General features: G+C 42.5%; 1 protein-coding gene across 3 annotated transcripts in view; it reads left to right on the top strand.

Annotated features, from left to right (window-relative positions):
- Positions 1 to 10,605: 10,605 nt before the first annotated feature.
- The window catches only part of DCUN1D1 (defective in cullin neddylation 1 domain containing 1), a 31,479-nt gene continuing 25,719 nt past the window's right edge, over positions 10,606 to 16,365 (top strand). Inside the window, exon 1 of one of the 3 annotated variants that reach the window (XM_028101018.2) lies at positions 10,606 to 10,692. Coding sequence is in view for 2 of the 3 variants with exons in the window: in XM_028101016.2 (XP_027956817.1) it covers positions 12,280 to 12,318 (39 nt within the window). In the remaining variant the exon portion in view is untranslated. Of the gene's footprint in view, positions 10,693 to 10,918; positions 11,033 to 11,512; positions 12,319 to 16,365 lie in introns of those variants that run through there. The other 2 variants (XM_028101017.2, XM_028101016.2) reach the window with 2 other exon arrangements.

Here is a 16,365-nt window from a genome sequence, read left to right on the forward strand (position 1 = left end):
TTGTGGTTTTAATTTGTGGTTCCCCAATGACCAATGATGTTGAATTTCCATATAAATCTTGGGATCAGCTCATCAACTTCTACAAAGCCTACTGGGATTTTGATAGGGATTGCACTGAATCTCTGTAACGATTTGCGTGAGATTTGCCATCCTACCAATATTGAGTCTTTGAATCCATGAACAAGGGATATTTCTCCACTTATTTAGATCTTTTTTAATTTCTCTCAGCAATGTTTTATAATTTTCAGTGTACAAATCTTTCACTTTTGTTAAATTTATTCCCAAGTATTATTTTTTGATCCTATTGTGAGTGAAATTTTCTTAATTTTAGATTGATTGTTGATAGTATATAGAAACACAATTCATTTTTAAAATATTGATCTTGCATCCAATGGCCTTGATGAACTCATTTTTTTGTTCGAGCAGCTTTGGGCAGGGGGTGGGGGACTCCTTAGAGTTTTCTATGTATAGGACAATATCATCTGAGAATAAAGACAGTTTTGCTTCTTTTTTCTAATCTGGATACCTTAAAACTTTTTTTCTTAGTGAATAGGCTAGAACCTCTGTTCAAGGTTGATTAGAGTTGGAAAGAGCAAATATCTTTGCCTTGTTCCCATTATAGGGAGAAGCATTCAGTCTTTCACAATTAAGTATGATAATAACACTAGGTTTGTTTTGTTTGTTTTGGGTTTTTTTGTAGATGCCCTTTATCAGGTAAGGAACTTCCCTTATATTCCTAGTTTGTTGAGAATTCTTACCATGAATGGATGTTAGGGTTTGTTAAATGCTTTTTCTGCATCTGTTGAGATGATTGTATTGTTTTTTTAAAAAATCCTTTTTTTTCTCCATCACTTTTTTTTTTTAAAGATTTTATTTATTTATTTGAGAGAGAGAGAATGAGAGCTAGAGAGCCCGAGAGGGAAGAGGGTCAGAGGGAGAAGCAGACTCCCTGCTGAGCAGGCAGCCCGATGCAGGACTCGATCCCGGGACTCCAGGATCATGACCTGAGCCGAAGGCAGTCACGTAACCAACTGAGCCACCCAGGCGCCCTCTTTTTTTTTTTTTTTAAGGTTTTATTTATTTATTTGTCAGAGAGAGAAAGAAAGCACAAGCAGGCAGAGCAGGCAGAGGGAGAAGCAGGCTCCCTGCTGAGCAAGGAACCCGATGCGGGGCTCGATCCCAGGACCCTGAGATCATGCCCTGAGCTGAAGGCAGGTGCTTAACCAGCTGAGCCACCCAGGTGTCCCTGATTGCATTGTTTTTGTCTTAATCCTATTAATGTGATATGTTACATTAACTGATTTTCAACTATTAAACCAACTTTGCATTCCTGGGTACATGGTCATGGTATATAATCCTTGCATACATTATTGGATTTAGCTTGCTAATATTTTTAAAGGGTTTTTGCATTTATGTATTAGTCTGTAGTTTTATTTTCTTTGATATCAGGTTTTGGTTTCGCATCAGGAAAATACTGGCCTCGTGGAATTGACATTTGCCTTGCTTCTATAGACAGGTAAATAGAATTTGCATTATTGTAATTTTTGCATTTATTTGTTTTTCATTTTGAGAAAGAAGTTTCATAAGTTATTTTTAAAACAGAAACTAGATCTTATTTACCGGCTTGACCACCAAAATTTAATAGATGTTTCATCTGAGAACCCATGCAGGGTCCTCTATTCACAATGTTTGTTGATTGCAGACAGGCGCAGAGACAGATGGCATGCCAGAGACCTAAGGACCTCAAAGCCAAACTTCCCAACTGATCACAGACAGAAGAGAAAGTTGCCACCTTCTTTTTCTCTACTGTAGTGTAGAGGGATAGAAAAACATCTCCTGAGTAGTCATGGACCATTGCTGTAACTTCTTATCATAGCCCCTTGAGATTTGGGGAAGAAATATGATAATTATATATATAACCAGTCAAGCTCGCTCTACTGATCAAAGTGTTTCTATTTTTTTTTTTAAGATTTTATTTATTTATCTGAGAGAGAGAGAGAGACGGAGCACAGCAGGGGGAGGGGCAGAGGGAGAGAGAGGACAATGACAAGCAGACTCCCTGCTAAGTGGGGAGCCCAACACAGGGCTCTATCCCGGGACCCTGAGGTAATGACCTGAGCTGAAGTCAGATGTTTAACTGACTGAGCCACCCAGGTGCCCCCAAAGTGTTTCTAGATGCCAAAGCCATATCAAGTGTCAGAAGAATCTGTGTGTTGATCTAGTGTTTGGAAGGAATTTACTATCTAGCCAGTGTTTCCCTCATCATGTAACCTTAATATTTGTTATGATCATGGTTGATTTGGGTTATTTTTCAGTGTATGAAGCATAAAGTACAATCACAATACTCTACATGAAGGTGACTTTTGATTAAAGAGACATCCAAATGTAACAGGAAAGAACTGCTTTTTTCCCAAACATCACTTTAAATGACTTTTTTCTTCTGAAAACAAACGAAGTCACCTCAGACTGAGACTCACTGGTATTCATTCTTTAGGCCACTCATATGTTACCTCTTCTAGAATGAGCAAGTGCCTACCACAGCATTACCTATGCGGTCTCATTTACTCTTCACACAATACTCTGAGGTGTAGGTATTTTATAGATGAAGAAACTGGGGCTCATATTAAGAAATATGCCAACATCACCTTTTTTTTTTAAGAGCTTATTTATTTATTTGAGAAAGAGAGAGATAGCAACAGAGATCACAAGCGGGGAGGAGAGGGAGAAGCAGACTCCCCGCTGAGCAGGGAGCCCGACGTGGGGCTGGATCCCGGGACCCTGGGATCATGACCTGAGCCGGAGGCAGCCACTTAACCGACTGAGCCACCCGGGCTCCCAGCCAACATCACCTTTATAAGAAAACAGTGGAGTCTGGTTCCAGCACAGATCTAGGTAAATTGAAGCCCACTCCCTCCTGCTGTACACAGCCCACCCCCCCGCCCCCGCCCACGGTCCTGCCGGGCTTGCCAGATGCGTACCTGTACAGCTGTGTCAGAGACCCTTTTCCCACCCCCCCAACCCCCCAGTTTCCACATCGTTTGGTCATGAGTTCCTGGGGTGGGTAGGCAGGGATGCCAGGACTCTCTGGTTCTTTCTTTGTGTTTCTAGTACTTCATACTGTGACTGCTGTGCAGGTATTCAACGAATGTTGAAATAATGACTGAGTGAGAACGATTTTACCTCCTAGGCTTTTGAGGAAAGCTCAGATATGAAGGAAATCAGGAATTTATCTAACCCAGCCTTGCCAGTCAGTGGAGTTGAGGCTCCAAGAAGACAGGTGTGATCTGCCCAGTCATCTGGAGAGAGCCAGATTAGAGCACAGTTGTCCTAGGGGCGCCTGGGTGGCTCAGTCGTGAAGCGTCTGCCTTCGGCTCAGGTCTTGATCCCAGGGTCCTGGGATCGAGCCCCGCGTCCGGCTCCCCGCTCGGAAAGGGACCTGCTTCTCCCTCTCCCGCTACCCCTGCTTGTGCTCCTGCTCTCGCTGTGTCTCTCCTCTGTCAAATAAATAAATAAAATCTTAAAAAAAAAAACAAAACACAGTTGTCTTAGTCCGTGGCTCTTTCACGGAACGCATAGGCCGGTTTCTGACGTTTCAAAGCTGATCCTGCCCCTCAGTTTGTAAGGTATATAAATGTAACGCACATGTAAAAATAATAACAAGGGATCTGAATCTTAAATCATGTAAAGATAACATTTCAGGAAAAAAATCCTAACTACAGTGACTTCATGAGGGACTTAACACTATTCATTACTTCTTTTGAGAAATCATCCATCTGAAGGATTAGAATCAAATCTTAAGACTCTTCTCAGCTGAAACATCAACCAAACACCTGGCTCTGGGTTGGCAGACTAAGAACCTGGGCTCTGAGCCAGAGGCTTCACCCAAGGTGTGTGGCCCTGCCCTATGCACCCAGCCTGAGTGAGGTGTTTTCTTACACATTTCACAGCTCTGTTGTTACTCGGTGGGTCACGAATGAAAACAATCCCTTCCTCTCTCCTGCCCCCTCCCACTGGCTGTGCCTTCCAGCCGGACCTGATCTGCCAACTGTGCTGTCACCAGTGCTCACCCACTAAGCCCGACCCTGGGCCACCATGCTCCCTCCCCACTCAACGGCCCCCCCCACCCCTCTTTCAGGTCAGGCTGTCAACAAAATCAGGGGACATCTTCAAATTCTCTAAAATTCACTGTTATGTTTCAAAGTGGTGGTGTGCAACCACAACATTTTCCTTCCAGTCGGCTGAGGGTGGCCGTGTCACACATTTTCTCTCTGAAGAACTCTGCCCGATTGTCTCCTTTCCCACGTGTCCTGAAGGGTCCTCACAACACATTAACCCATCTGGGCTTCACTTGTAGATTCCTTCATTGACTTCCTCTTTCTGTAGATTTGTTTTCAAAATGATAATCTCACAATAGGAGCTTCTTTGTGATTTTCATCGTTTTTTTTCTCTTTCATAGGGTTGTAGGCTAATCTGACCCTGATATTAATTCATTTTAAATTCTATAATATTTGCACAGAAATCTTCCCTTTCACCAACTCTTCTCTCTCCACCCATCCCAAATAAGGTCTTTGAAAAGGGTGACCTATCTTAACGGAAATGGAGAAAATGGCACTTACTTATTTACTGGGTACCGTCTTACTGTATAGCCCTAAAAAAACCCCTCAAAACTCTAAAGCGGCTATGAGATGTGTTTCAGTGTTTCATATATCTTGTTTTTTTTTTTAAGATTTTATTTATTTATTTGAGAGAGAGAGAGAGCACATGAGAGGGGGGAGGGTCAGAGGGAGAAGCAGACTTCCCGCCGAGCAGGGAGCCCGATGCGGGACTCGATCCTGGGACTCCAGGATCATGACCTGAGCCAAAGGCAGTCACTTAACCAACTGAGCCACCCAGGCGCCCCATATATCTTGTTTTGATAGAAAAATACTTATACACAAATCCCATTTAACAGGATGACATGGTCAGGGCCAGGCCAATAATTGGTGTGTGGTAGATATTTATAAATTTATATGAGTGATTTTCCTAGTTTGCTATCTATACCGAAAACATTTACTTCATATATATAAACATATATACTTGTTATTAATAATTCATTGATTATATGTATTATTTTTGTATAATATATTTAAAGAATTCACATTGCCTTCTTGCCAAATTTTTTTTCTAGTTGAACTACATTAGCTTCCCCAATGCTAAATATTTTTGTACTACTGTTGGTTATATATAGATATAACCAATTTATTTGGTTTTCATTTATTTCCTGGAAGTAAGAGTACTTATTTCTCCCACTTGTCGACCTTCTATTTCCAGGCCAGACACTGTCTGGACCTCCTGTGCTGGCCGATGTAGTAGCCATTACCGTACGTGGCAACTAAACACTTGAAATGTGACTAGTCCAAACTAAGATGTACTTTAAGTATAAAATACAGATCAGATTTTAAAGACTTGCTCTGAAAGAATGTAAGCTATCTCAATAATAGATTGAGTACATGTTGCTATGCTGATATTTTGGATATCTTAGGTCAAATATTAAAAACAAAACAGGGGAAGCCTGTTTCTTTTCACCGTTTTCAATGTCACTACTAGGGCGCCTGAGTGGCTCAGTTGGTTAAGTGACTGCCTTCGGCTCAGGTCATGATCCTGGAGTCCTGGGATCGAGTCCCACATCGGGCTCCCTGCTCAGCGGGGAGCCTGCTTCTCCCTCTGACCCTCTTCCCTCTCGTCCTCTCTATCTCTCATTCTCTCTCTCAAATAAAATAAATAAGATCTTTGAAAAAAAAATGTCACTACTAGAAAATTTAAAATTTCATATGTGCCTCACATTTGTAGCATGTATTACATTTGCCATACAGTGCTAGTTTAGGTACTTCATACACTTAGAAATGAATGAATGAGTAAATGAATGAGACAAGCTATACTTTCCTGATCTTTGAGGACACCTCATAATTGTCTACCAGGAAGGAATCAAACAAACTCAGGGTTTGATCGAAACTTAACTACAGTTCAACCCAATCTTTTCATTTTGTAATTGAGACTACCCAGGCGCAGAGAAATTTGCATGCCCTCTGCACTATCCACTGAATAAAGACAGGAAAGCAAGGTGTTGATTCAATACCAGCATTTTTTCTGTCATCATCAGTGGTAAATGCCTTGGTGAAGATATCCAAAGTATCCAGGGACGAACACTCTGGATTCTAGAGGACTATCAACTGTACTACCTGTAGAACTATTTCAGCCTTTATGATTACTCTCTGCAACTGACCAGAGCCCTCTAAGACAGACACGTAGACCAAGCTGCAGTCTCATGTGGGAGGGACCAAGCTGGGCGGGGCGGGGAGGTCCAGAATGGACACCTTAGGACATTGTACATTGTGACATCATCAGTGATGGTCTCAGATGGCTTCCCACTGCTGGCCCTCCAGTCTCAGCTGTTACTGCGAGTCCATTCCCCTACCATGAGTGTGGAGCAGCTAAAATCAACAGATCCACATGTACCTTGAGGTGACAGACTGGCTCTGGGGAATACTCCCTTTTTCTGTTTAGAGGTGCCCCTTCGGTTGGCTCTTGGGTGTGAAGAGGACAATGGTGCTCATTTTTCTAAGGACAGTCCTGAAGGATAAGGTTTATCCTTTTGTCCTGATTAAGGATTCATATTCAAATAGTGCAGAATGTGGGGGAAAGAGTCCTAGGCAGCCATTCATTTCTCCGGCGGCCCGGCGGCACTGATCATGCTTACTAGGGAAAGGAGGGCCAAAAGGCTTCCGTTTCCTCCCCTCCCCTGGTGAGTTAGGCACGAGTCTGGGGCTACGGCTCTCACGTTAGATTCCCTGCAGCCCCACTAGATCCCATCCCTGCCCTGGAGGCCCAGTCCTTTAAAATATTATCATTCTGGGTCGATAAGACCGAAATGCCATGTTTTACTCAAACTAAAATAGGTTGCGTTGGTCAGTCTCATTTACTCCTATGTATTTATAAATAGGCGGGCTTGAATTCAATAAGCACATTTATGTAAATGTTGGGCAAAATTGAGTCCACCCAAGTGAAGTGTGGGAGGGTGGTGGCTGTGCATCCCAGACTAGTGCCTTTGAACTGTAACTATGTATACATGGCTACCCTGCAGGCTTAATTTTAGCTAGATGAACTACCAGAAATGTTAGCAATCTGTCTCTTCAGATTACTTTTGCTCTTTCTCTTTGCTAAACGACAGATTTTAAAAGTATGGAATCCTTGGTTTCACATGTTTCTTTAAACAGAACTGTAACAATTTTATCAGCGATTATATTTATCTTAACATGAATTTTTAAGCATCTGAGGCAACATTCATTTTCAAATAGTTGCATGTTTTACCTTGAAAAGTTATACTATCTATAAATAGTCTATATTAATTTATCCATGTAGCTATATACAGTGAATATACATGTATCCATGTGCTTTGTGTGTGTGTGTTATATAGAGAGATGTGTGTGTGTATATATATACACACCACATATATGTGTCATATAGAGAGAGACACAGAGGGAATAAGGATAGTAGATTTCAGCTGGATGGTTCCATCTTATTTCTTATTTTGTATTGAGATTGTCATTTAGGAAATAATCTTTACAAATTCTGCTCTTAAAAAGACCTCAAAGTCTTAAATATCTGAAACCTCATGACAAAAAAGTAACATGAACATGTTAATGAATTTTCCTTAGTTGATCAAATATTGTAATTCATGCTTTATCTTCAGGACTTTTCCATTTCAAAAATGATTGGGACAATTTTAACAAATATGTTTCTCTCAATAATGATGACTGAGTAATAATTCTCCATTTCACATTCAGTTCTGTAGCTTGTAAGTGCAGTAATGGGTACAGTTGCTACTACATTTACCATCTGACCATATGGTATAACATACATCTGCCAAAGAGGACAGACATTCCATTACAATAACAAACAACATAGGCATAGTCTTAAGGCAAATCGACAGACATCAGACATCTTCTTTCTTTTAATTTATCCAACTATTATCACGTAGCACATACCTATGTCATATATGTCAGATACTTGCTTTGACACTGAAAACTCCAAGATGTGTGCAGCTGGATCTCTGACCTGGAGGAGTACATAGTCCGGCAGGGGAGGTGGTCATGCAGGCAAATGACTATCCTATGATGTCACGATGTCCTATGTGTAATAGAAGCATATACAAGGTGTCATGAGTGCAGAAAGAAAAACAATGCCTAACTGCTGGAATCCAAGAATGAACGAGGTCAGGAGATAATCACAGAGAAGATGGTCTTTGAATTGAGTATGAGGTCTTGGTAGGAAATCAGTGTGGTGGTTAAAAGAACTGTCTGTAGCCAGACTCTATGGGTTTAAATCCCAGCTCTACTGCTTACCAGCCAAGGAAGCTTAGGCATGTTATTTAACCTTTCTGTGCTTCAGTTTCCTCCTCTGTAGAATGGGTATAATCACTGGGCACTGTTCCTAGGGCTGAGGTGAGGATTATGTGAGTTAATGTGTGCCATGGGCTCAGAACAGTGCATGGCACATGGAAAGCCCTCGATCAGTATTAGCTCCAATGCCAGGGATAGCAGAATGAGAGAAAGCAAGGAGACACAAAGGATCATGGCAGGCTTGGCTTGTCAAAACTGAAATTTGAGGTGTATTTGTGTGGAGGGTGGTGGGAAATGACAAGGATGGTGGACAGATTATGGCAAGAGAGCCTCATATGCCACACCCATGAGGCTCATATTTATGGAACCTGTAGAGAATTTTAAGGAACAAATTCAGGTTTGTGTTATAGAAAGATAACTTTGGAGCAATGGGGAATGAGTAGAGGCCAGATTAGTTAAGAGGTTACTGATGAGAAGAGATATGATCAAGGCTCGGCTGGGGGATGGAGGGTAGGGTGGAGATTCAAAGTTAAAATTGATAAGACTTGGTGACCGATTAGATTAAAGGGTTGAGGTGGAAGGAGTTGTGGATGACTCTTGGACTTCTGGTTTGGGTGATTTGGTAAAAAGACTGGAGGAAAAGCAGGCTTGGGGATCAGGTTTGGGATTTGTCAAAACTGATGGGCCTGTGACGTGACCAAAATTAGTGTTTACGCCTGCTGGAAGTCAAGATTCAGTACTCCTCAAGATCGAGGTAGCAGCTGACATTGTGGGAATGTGAGTGAGAGCATGATAAAGGTTGTATACCGGAAGAGATTCAGGGATGGTTTGGGAACATTTCTGAGCCAAAGAAAGCTGAGTCAGCAAAGGAGAGTATTCATAGAACGAGGAGGAAAATGTAGAAGAAAGTGGAATCATGGAAAATGATGCAGAGGAAATTCGAGGAGGAAGTGTTCAAATGTAGGAGAGAGGTTAGGTAGAATGAGAACTGAGAATTGTACTTCGGATTTGGCAGTTAGAGAAAGAGCTTAAGAAAACCCATGAGCTAATACCTCAGTTAAGTATAACAGAGTGTAGAAAGAGATACAGTGAATCCTTTTCATTAAGACCCTAGATGTTAATATTTCAGGTCAAATCTAGGGGAATTCCTGGAGAACATCCAGGGATGTGGGCCAGCTTCAGGCTGGCTACATGAAGCAGATCTGGCCTGTCCTCACGGAGCTATTTACCCAGAACCTAGCCAAGGGGCTGTGGTGACCAGAGGTTTGTCTAAGTAGAGGTCTGGGAGCTCCTGATAAATGGCTGGCTCCAGAAAGTGTTAAGTGGCCCTGGGGCGTTGCCAAAGAAGTTCTGTGGCTTTGATAAGAACTTCAAAGCCCTGAAGTTACAGAGTTGATCTGGTAGCTTGTGCCCGTGTTGGAGGGAAAATGGGTGTTGGTGAGGATGGTGTTAACAGGTTGTTTCAAGTTGGTTCTGTTCTGGAACACATCCAGACTCTTGGCTCTGTCTTAGATGTGATTTTTCTGATTAGGTTTGCTTCATCACCTGTTTTCTTATTTCCTTCATGTATGTAAGTGTCTCATCTCTCCAACGGGATACTCAATTTCTTAAGGGCAGGGACCACACTCCAAACAGTGTTTTGAGCTCCCTGTAAGCACATTCTTGTCAAGTTGAACCCTAGCTCAGAATCCTGGTATCCTCAGCCTCACCGGACTTAGAACCAAGAATAGGTCAAGCCTCTACAGTGCACCTGGCATGACGTCAACCATCAGCGCAAAACAACAAAAAAACAAAACTTCCACAGTTACTTCCCAAAACTTATCCTAGTAAGGTTGAACTGAGGGGTATTTAGAGCAAGCAGTAGGTGTTGATACTGCAACTTTTGCCACTCGTTGGATGCGCTGGGCCTTGACTCCTCAGGACTCCTGGCCAAGAACTCCAAGGCCACCACACTGGTCTCCCAGCGGACACTTAGGTTCGGGAAGAATCTGTGCCATGCTAAAGGACGTTACGGCTCCCACGTGGCTAGACTAAGGTCTCCTCTGGTATGTCCACACAGGGGACCTGATGCAGTCTGGATATGGTAACTGGGGGGGGAGGCAAAAAAGGAAATACAGGGTGGAGGTGTTTTCACTTTTTTTTTTTTTTTGTATTGATGGGGAGGGGTGGTTTGGGATGGATCTAGCGCCTCAGCCCTATCCCTTCCAGTCTCCCTCGGCTGCTCAAGTTATTGGCCACCGCTCGTCCTCTCCTCGAAACGGTGTAGACACGGCCCGCACCGTCCGACGGCGGAAGGAGTGCGTAGGAAGCGGAGGTGGGTGTCCCCCGGCCCCCCACCCCGCCGGAGACCGCCAGGCGCGGCGGGAGGATGTCGGCAAGCGGAGGGCGTGCGTCGCCCCCCCTCCTCCCCCGCCCGCGCCCCCCGCCCTGGGGGACCCCGCGCCCAGGGGAAGCCCCGCGCGGGTGCCGGACGCCCTCCCCAGTCCCTCCGCCTCCCCGAGGCCCGGGGCTGCCTCCTCGGGCCGCGCCGGGGCCGCCCGCACTGCGCATGAGCGGGAGCCCGGCAAGCCCGTGAGAGGAGCCGCCGCCGCCGCCGCCGTCCATTCGCTGCGGAGCCGGAGGAGGAGGGGAGAGGCCTGGAGGACACCAACATGGTGAGGCACTGCGGCCGCCCGCCCGCCCGCCCCGCCGGCTGGGGGCCGGCGCAGCTGCGCACCCCCGCCCCGCCGCCCTCCGCCCTGTGGCGACCCCGCCGCCCCGAGCCTCGGCCCACGGCCTCCGTCCGCTCCCCGGAGGGGCTCTCCTCCCCTCCTCTCCCTTCCTCCTTCGCCCCTTCCCGCCCGGGCGCCGCCGCTACGCGAGAGCCGAGGAGGCGGAGCGGAGCTGGGCCTAGTCGGGAGCCCCGGGGAGTTTGGGGCGCGGGGCGCGGTCCACGGTGCCCCTCGCCGGGCCCGGCGCGGGTGGGGGAGGCGTTGGGGCGGGGGGAGGGGATGGGGCAACGGCCCTACCCTGGCCGGGCCCCCTCGCCGGCTCCATTGTGTCTGGCCGGGGACCGGGCTCCGGGGTTCCGGGTGAGGAGCCTCCCCCCGCCCCGGAGCCGGGGCTTCCCCCTCCGCCCCGCCGGCGAGAAGGAAAGACTTTCCCGGCGCTCCTCTCCCTCCTCCGCTCCCGGCTCCAACACCCCTCAAGTCTCCAGGCAGTTTCGCTTGGGGCGGGGTATTAGCCCTTTTCCTTTCTCCATCACCTCTTGTTGCGTCCCATGCTTTTGGAAAATGAGAGTTTAACTGGCCAGTTGGTGGAGGTTATAGTCGCCTCTCCGCCGAGAACATGGGAAACCGCTGAGCTTGGGGGACGTGGTGGGGGGCGGGGAGTACGGAAGTGCAACCTGTTCTCATTTCATAAAATTAGGAGAAACAGACTTGCTACCTTTTGAGCACATGTTTAATTTTCTTGGGATGGGAGGAGTAATTGCTTTATTATGCCAGTTAAAGACCATTTGTGATTTTTAAAAAACAGTTTGTCAAGTTATTTCCCTCTTTTTTGTTCGGGGCGGGGGAAAAAGTCTTACCAGCTTGAAGAAGTGGTAGTCAAGTTATCTGTTTACATTTTGGTAATCTTGTACCTGACTCTTTCGAGTTCTCTTTTTTCCAGAAGTGGTATTTGGCATTATAGTTTGAGCATGAGTTGAATTCCATGCAGGTTACTGTATGAATAGACAGTAAAAATGATATTGTTGTCCTTTTGCTCATGGGGAATATAAAGGCCTCTTTGAGGAGGGTGTGTGTGTGTGTGTGTGTCTGTGTTAAGGGAATGCCCCAGTATCTTTGTTTTTAGTTGGGCTTATTTCTGCTGAATAACACTTATCTAGCTCCAGCCTCTAACTTGGCAGAATTTTGGTGTCATGTATGGATATGTGGTTCGGTTTGTCATATATTCCATGGTAAGTTTCATGAAAATTTGTCATTTGTACTTGTAAGAAAACTTTGCCATAAAGTACAGGTTAATGTTTGGATTGACATTGCAGTATTCAAAGATCTACTATGGCGTCTAAACATTTTCTAAATTTTTAAAAGTATTTTTTGAGGGTCATAGGCACTACTAAAGTTTTCAGACTCTTGGCATGTAGATAAACAGTAAGTTTGAAGTAATGAAATGTAATTCCCTGGTAAACACTCTGTGAGACTGAAATGTGTTCTGTTCATAATAGTCTGTAATTCAGCAACATCCTCTAGAAACCAGGCTCTTCATAATGCTCATCACCTGCTCAGGAATTCAGGATTCATGTGGTTCATGCAAGAGTTCAGCTTGGATTGGAGCTTGTAAGCTTCTGTCCTTTTGTTAATATTAAATTAGCTAGTTTTGGAACTTAGCCATAACTCATCTAATGATACCAGTAGTGGCAACATATCACTAATTTAAAACACTTTCTGTGGCTGAACTCAGATCATGTCACTAGAATTGTCTTGGTATGCTCTTAGTTTAGAAACTATAAATCACCACGCACTCTCATAGAAGTTAGGCCGTAAGATTTTTCTAGTTAAGTTTTTCATCATAAATTTAAATTATAATTGTTTCTTGATATAATTTTTGGGCTAATAGTTCTCAGTATGTGTAGCTTAGGCTATTTCTAGAAGACATGTTATTGTTAATTCTAGGGTAGGCTTAAATGATAGGATATCTGAAATATTTTGTAGAAAAAAATGTTCAGTTAGCCCTGCCTGACACATACACGGACCAAAAATAACTCCCAAACTAGACAGTATTATGTTAATTTCTGAAAATCTTTAAAAAGTATTCAAAATTTCTGGGGTTTCTTATTTGTAAGATGACAGGATTGAATTTGATTTCTAAAGTTCTATTCATATAAAAATTTTGACTAATTTCATCTAATAGATGTGTAAGGAGTATGTATCAGGTAACCTACTAAATTTTTATAGATGCATGGCATAGGATTTTTAGACCAGAAATGGTTCCAGAGATCATCTGTTTTACTCCTCCTCCCTTTTACAGGAGAAGAAATTGAGGATCAAGGAGGTTTTGAGGTTAAGATTTGCAAAATTACTTGTTGCAGAACTGAAACTTTTTCTCCTGGTTTACTATTTCCGCCAGTATTTGTGGTACATGTTATCTCTTAACTCACATGGGATCTAGAGAAATTGTTGAAAATTGGATTTGATATTAAATTACATTATTCATTTAAGTAGAGGAAAATCCATGTGTTATTAATGAATATGTTAAATAACAAATTTCAGATGGATGACTAATGATGTTAATTACAGTGCTTTTAATGGCTTTTTTTTTTTTTAAAGATTTTATTTATTTATTTATTTGAGAGCGAGAGAATGAGAGCATGAGAGGGAGGAGAGTCAGAGGGAGAAGCAGACTCCCCGCTGAGCAGGGAGCCCGATGTGGGACTCGATCCTGGGACTCCAGGATCATGACCTGAGCCAAAGGCAGTTGCCCAACCAACTGAGCCACCCAGGCGCCCTTAATGGCTTTTTAAAAAAATGTGTGGACTTCGAAATTTAAGATTGTACTTTCAACAAATAGAGTTTATAAGTCCAAATGAATGTAGTCCTGTTTGTCTCTTTAGAACTTATTTCACAGTCTTTTGCATATCCACAAGTAAATTAAAGGAGGGCCTTAATTCATTTCAGTAATCATTTATTAAAACACTTTGTGCCAAGCACTGTTCTGGGCACCGGGAATGTGTGTGTATATGTGTGTGTATTTTTTATGTTTCACTGAAAAAATGAAAATCCCTCCTCTTGTAAGGGCTACATTTTAGTAGGGAGACACAAATAATAAACATAGTATATATTTTTCTTCCATGTTAGAAGGTGTTAAGTGCAATGGGAGAAAACTGTTAAAGAGGGATATTGGGGGGAGAGGTGGGGGCACAGTGGTAGTGGATTTGCAAAATGGTGTCTACACCACTGATGAGGTGAGTTTTGAGGAGACTAAGAGATGAAGGATTAAGCCATGCAGAAATGTGGTAAGACCAGTGTGGCTGGAGCAGGGTGTATGGGGGCACGTGGTATTTGGGCATTAGAGCTGATGAGGTCTGAGTGGTAAGGAGTAGAGATGGGTAGGTGTGGGTGGGCATTGTAAGGATATTGGGTTTTTTATTCCAAGAGAAATGGGAAGCCACTGAAGGACTCTGAGTGATATGATAGACTCTGTTTCTGTTTGTCTCTAGTGTCCAATAACAATATTATAGGCAATTATTTTTTAAAGCAGTTTTTAAAAACAAAACCCTTACTGTAATTTTTTTTTACCTTGCAGCTTCTGTGTATAGGGTTTTCAAGTCTGTTTAAGATGACTAGTATTCAGTAAAAACCTAGTTGACCATTGAGTTTACCTAACCATGCTAGTTAATAAAAACAACAAAACCTCTTCTATAGATTTGCTTTTGAATATGTTCTAGTAGTTTGTACATAGTTTAATAGCTATATGCAGAAAGTTGGGCCTCTGGGGAGAAAGAAGGACATTAACATTTATTGAGAACATACTGTCTGCTAGTCAGACAAATTTACAACTGTTATTAATTTTTAGTCTTGAGATGGGTATTGCTACGTCCTTTTAACATACCTGGAAATGGAGATTTTAGTGGTTCTAAATGATTTGACCAAGGTTAAAGAACTGGTATGTGGCAGAGCATGGCTTAGAAGCCTGGTCTCTGATTAACACTATCTGTGCCCTCCCCTCCCCTTTTTTTAAACCGGCAAATGCTCTTTCAGTATAGGTGTGGAATTTTTGATTAGTTTCACTCTTGTTTCTTCCTTATCATATTTCCTAGTGACCTAGTTGTTTCTGTATCAAATGATCTAATGTAAACATTTAAGTAACTGAAAAATTAAAACTCTTTTGGTACATACAGTAAAAAGTTGAAAGTAAAATTAACTCTCCTGGTGGTGTTTTGTTTTGTTTTAAGCTTAAAAAAAGCTGAGCTCATTTGGGTCAAGTTGCTGTTTCCATTATGGTCTTATAGGTTGGGGTCAAGCATAATGAAAATCTGTGAGAAAGCTCCTTTTTAAATTTCAGCGTGGGGTGTTCAAGTTTTGATAGTATTAGCCATGACATTTGATGACGAGAAATAGTTCCAAATAGGATTCAGTTGCTTTGTGGACACAAATAAGCTCTTGAATAACCTGCTGACTATCTAGTTTACCTAGTTATTTTAGGTGTACGCACCCCACCTAAGAAAAAGCAAAAACAGAAGAGAGAAATGCCACTAAAGCATTTTTCATCACTTTGTTGAATCCCTTTTATATAATTAGTACCTAATCACTAATGGTGATTAGGCTGCTTGTTTGCGTTGTAAAATTTTAAGAGAGATTTACTTTTAAAGGGTTCTTTTCTAAAGAATTCTATTGCATTACACTTTTGAATCCTTCAACACTGAACATGGTGTTGCTGAAGATAAATTGCTGAAGTTCATGGCCCATATCTTTGTTATATTAGGATATTTTCATCTCAGTAAACATTTAGAGTGCTTATTTATTATTCATAGGGTTCTAATATTTTTGGATTTAGGATTTGAATAGATACCAGATCTTAGAATTAGGAGATTTTATTTTTCAAGGATCACTTATTCTCTTTATAAAACATATATCACATGACTTTTGAATGCTAGTCATTATTGTAAGTTATTTAACTATGAAACTTTTAAAATCTCATTGAATTCTTTGTTTTTTTGTTTTGTTTTCACCTGAGTAATCTTTTTGTTAATTCTAGATTTCTTTAGAGAAGATGTTTTTGTTAATTCTAGATCTCTTTAGAGAAGATGTTTCTGGAGAGGAGAAACAAGTTTAAATTAGCTACTTGACTGCTTGTTAGAAGTTCAAAAACTAGTTTGGGGGAATCAATTGAAATATGATGGCTAACACAAGTATTTTAAGGAGGTTATTTCTATCCTATTATAGATAATCAGGAATTAGCAAAAATAAGTTTTTAATAGAACAGTCTTGCTGAAATCAAAACATTC

The sequence above is a fragment of the Eumetopias jubatus genome, unplaced genomic scaffold (assembly GCF_037043125.1).
Source record: "Eumetopias jubatus isolate StellerSeaLion01/CBP00866 unplaced genomic scaffold, mEumJub1_p1.0 scaffold_1, whole genome shotgun sequence".
Taxonomy (NCBI): domain Eukaryota; kingdom Metazoa; phylum Chordata; class Mammalia; order Carnivora; family Otariidae; genus Eumetopias; species Eumetopias jubatus.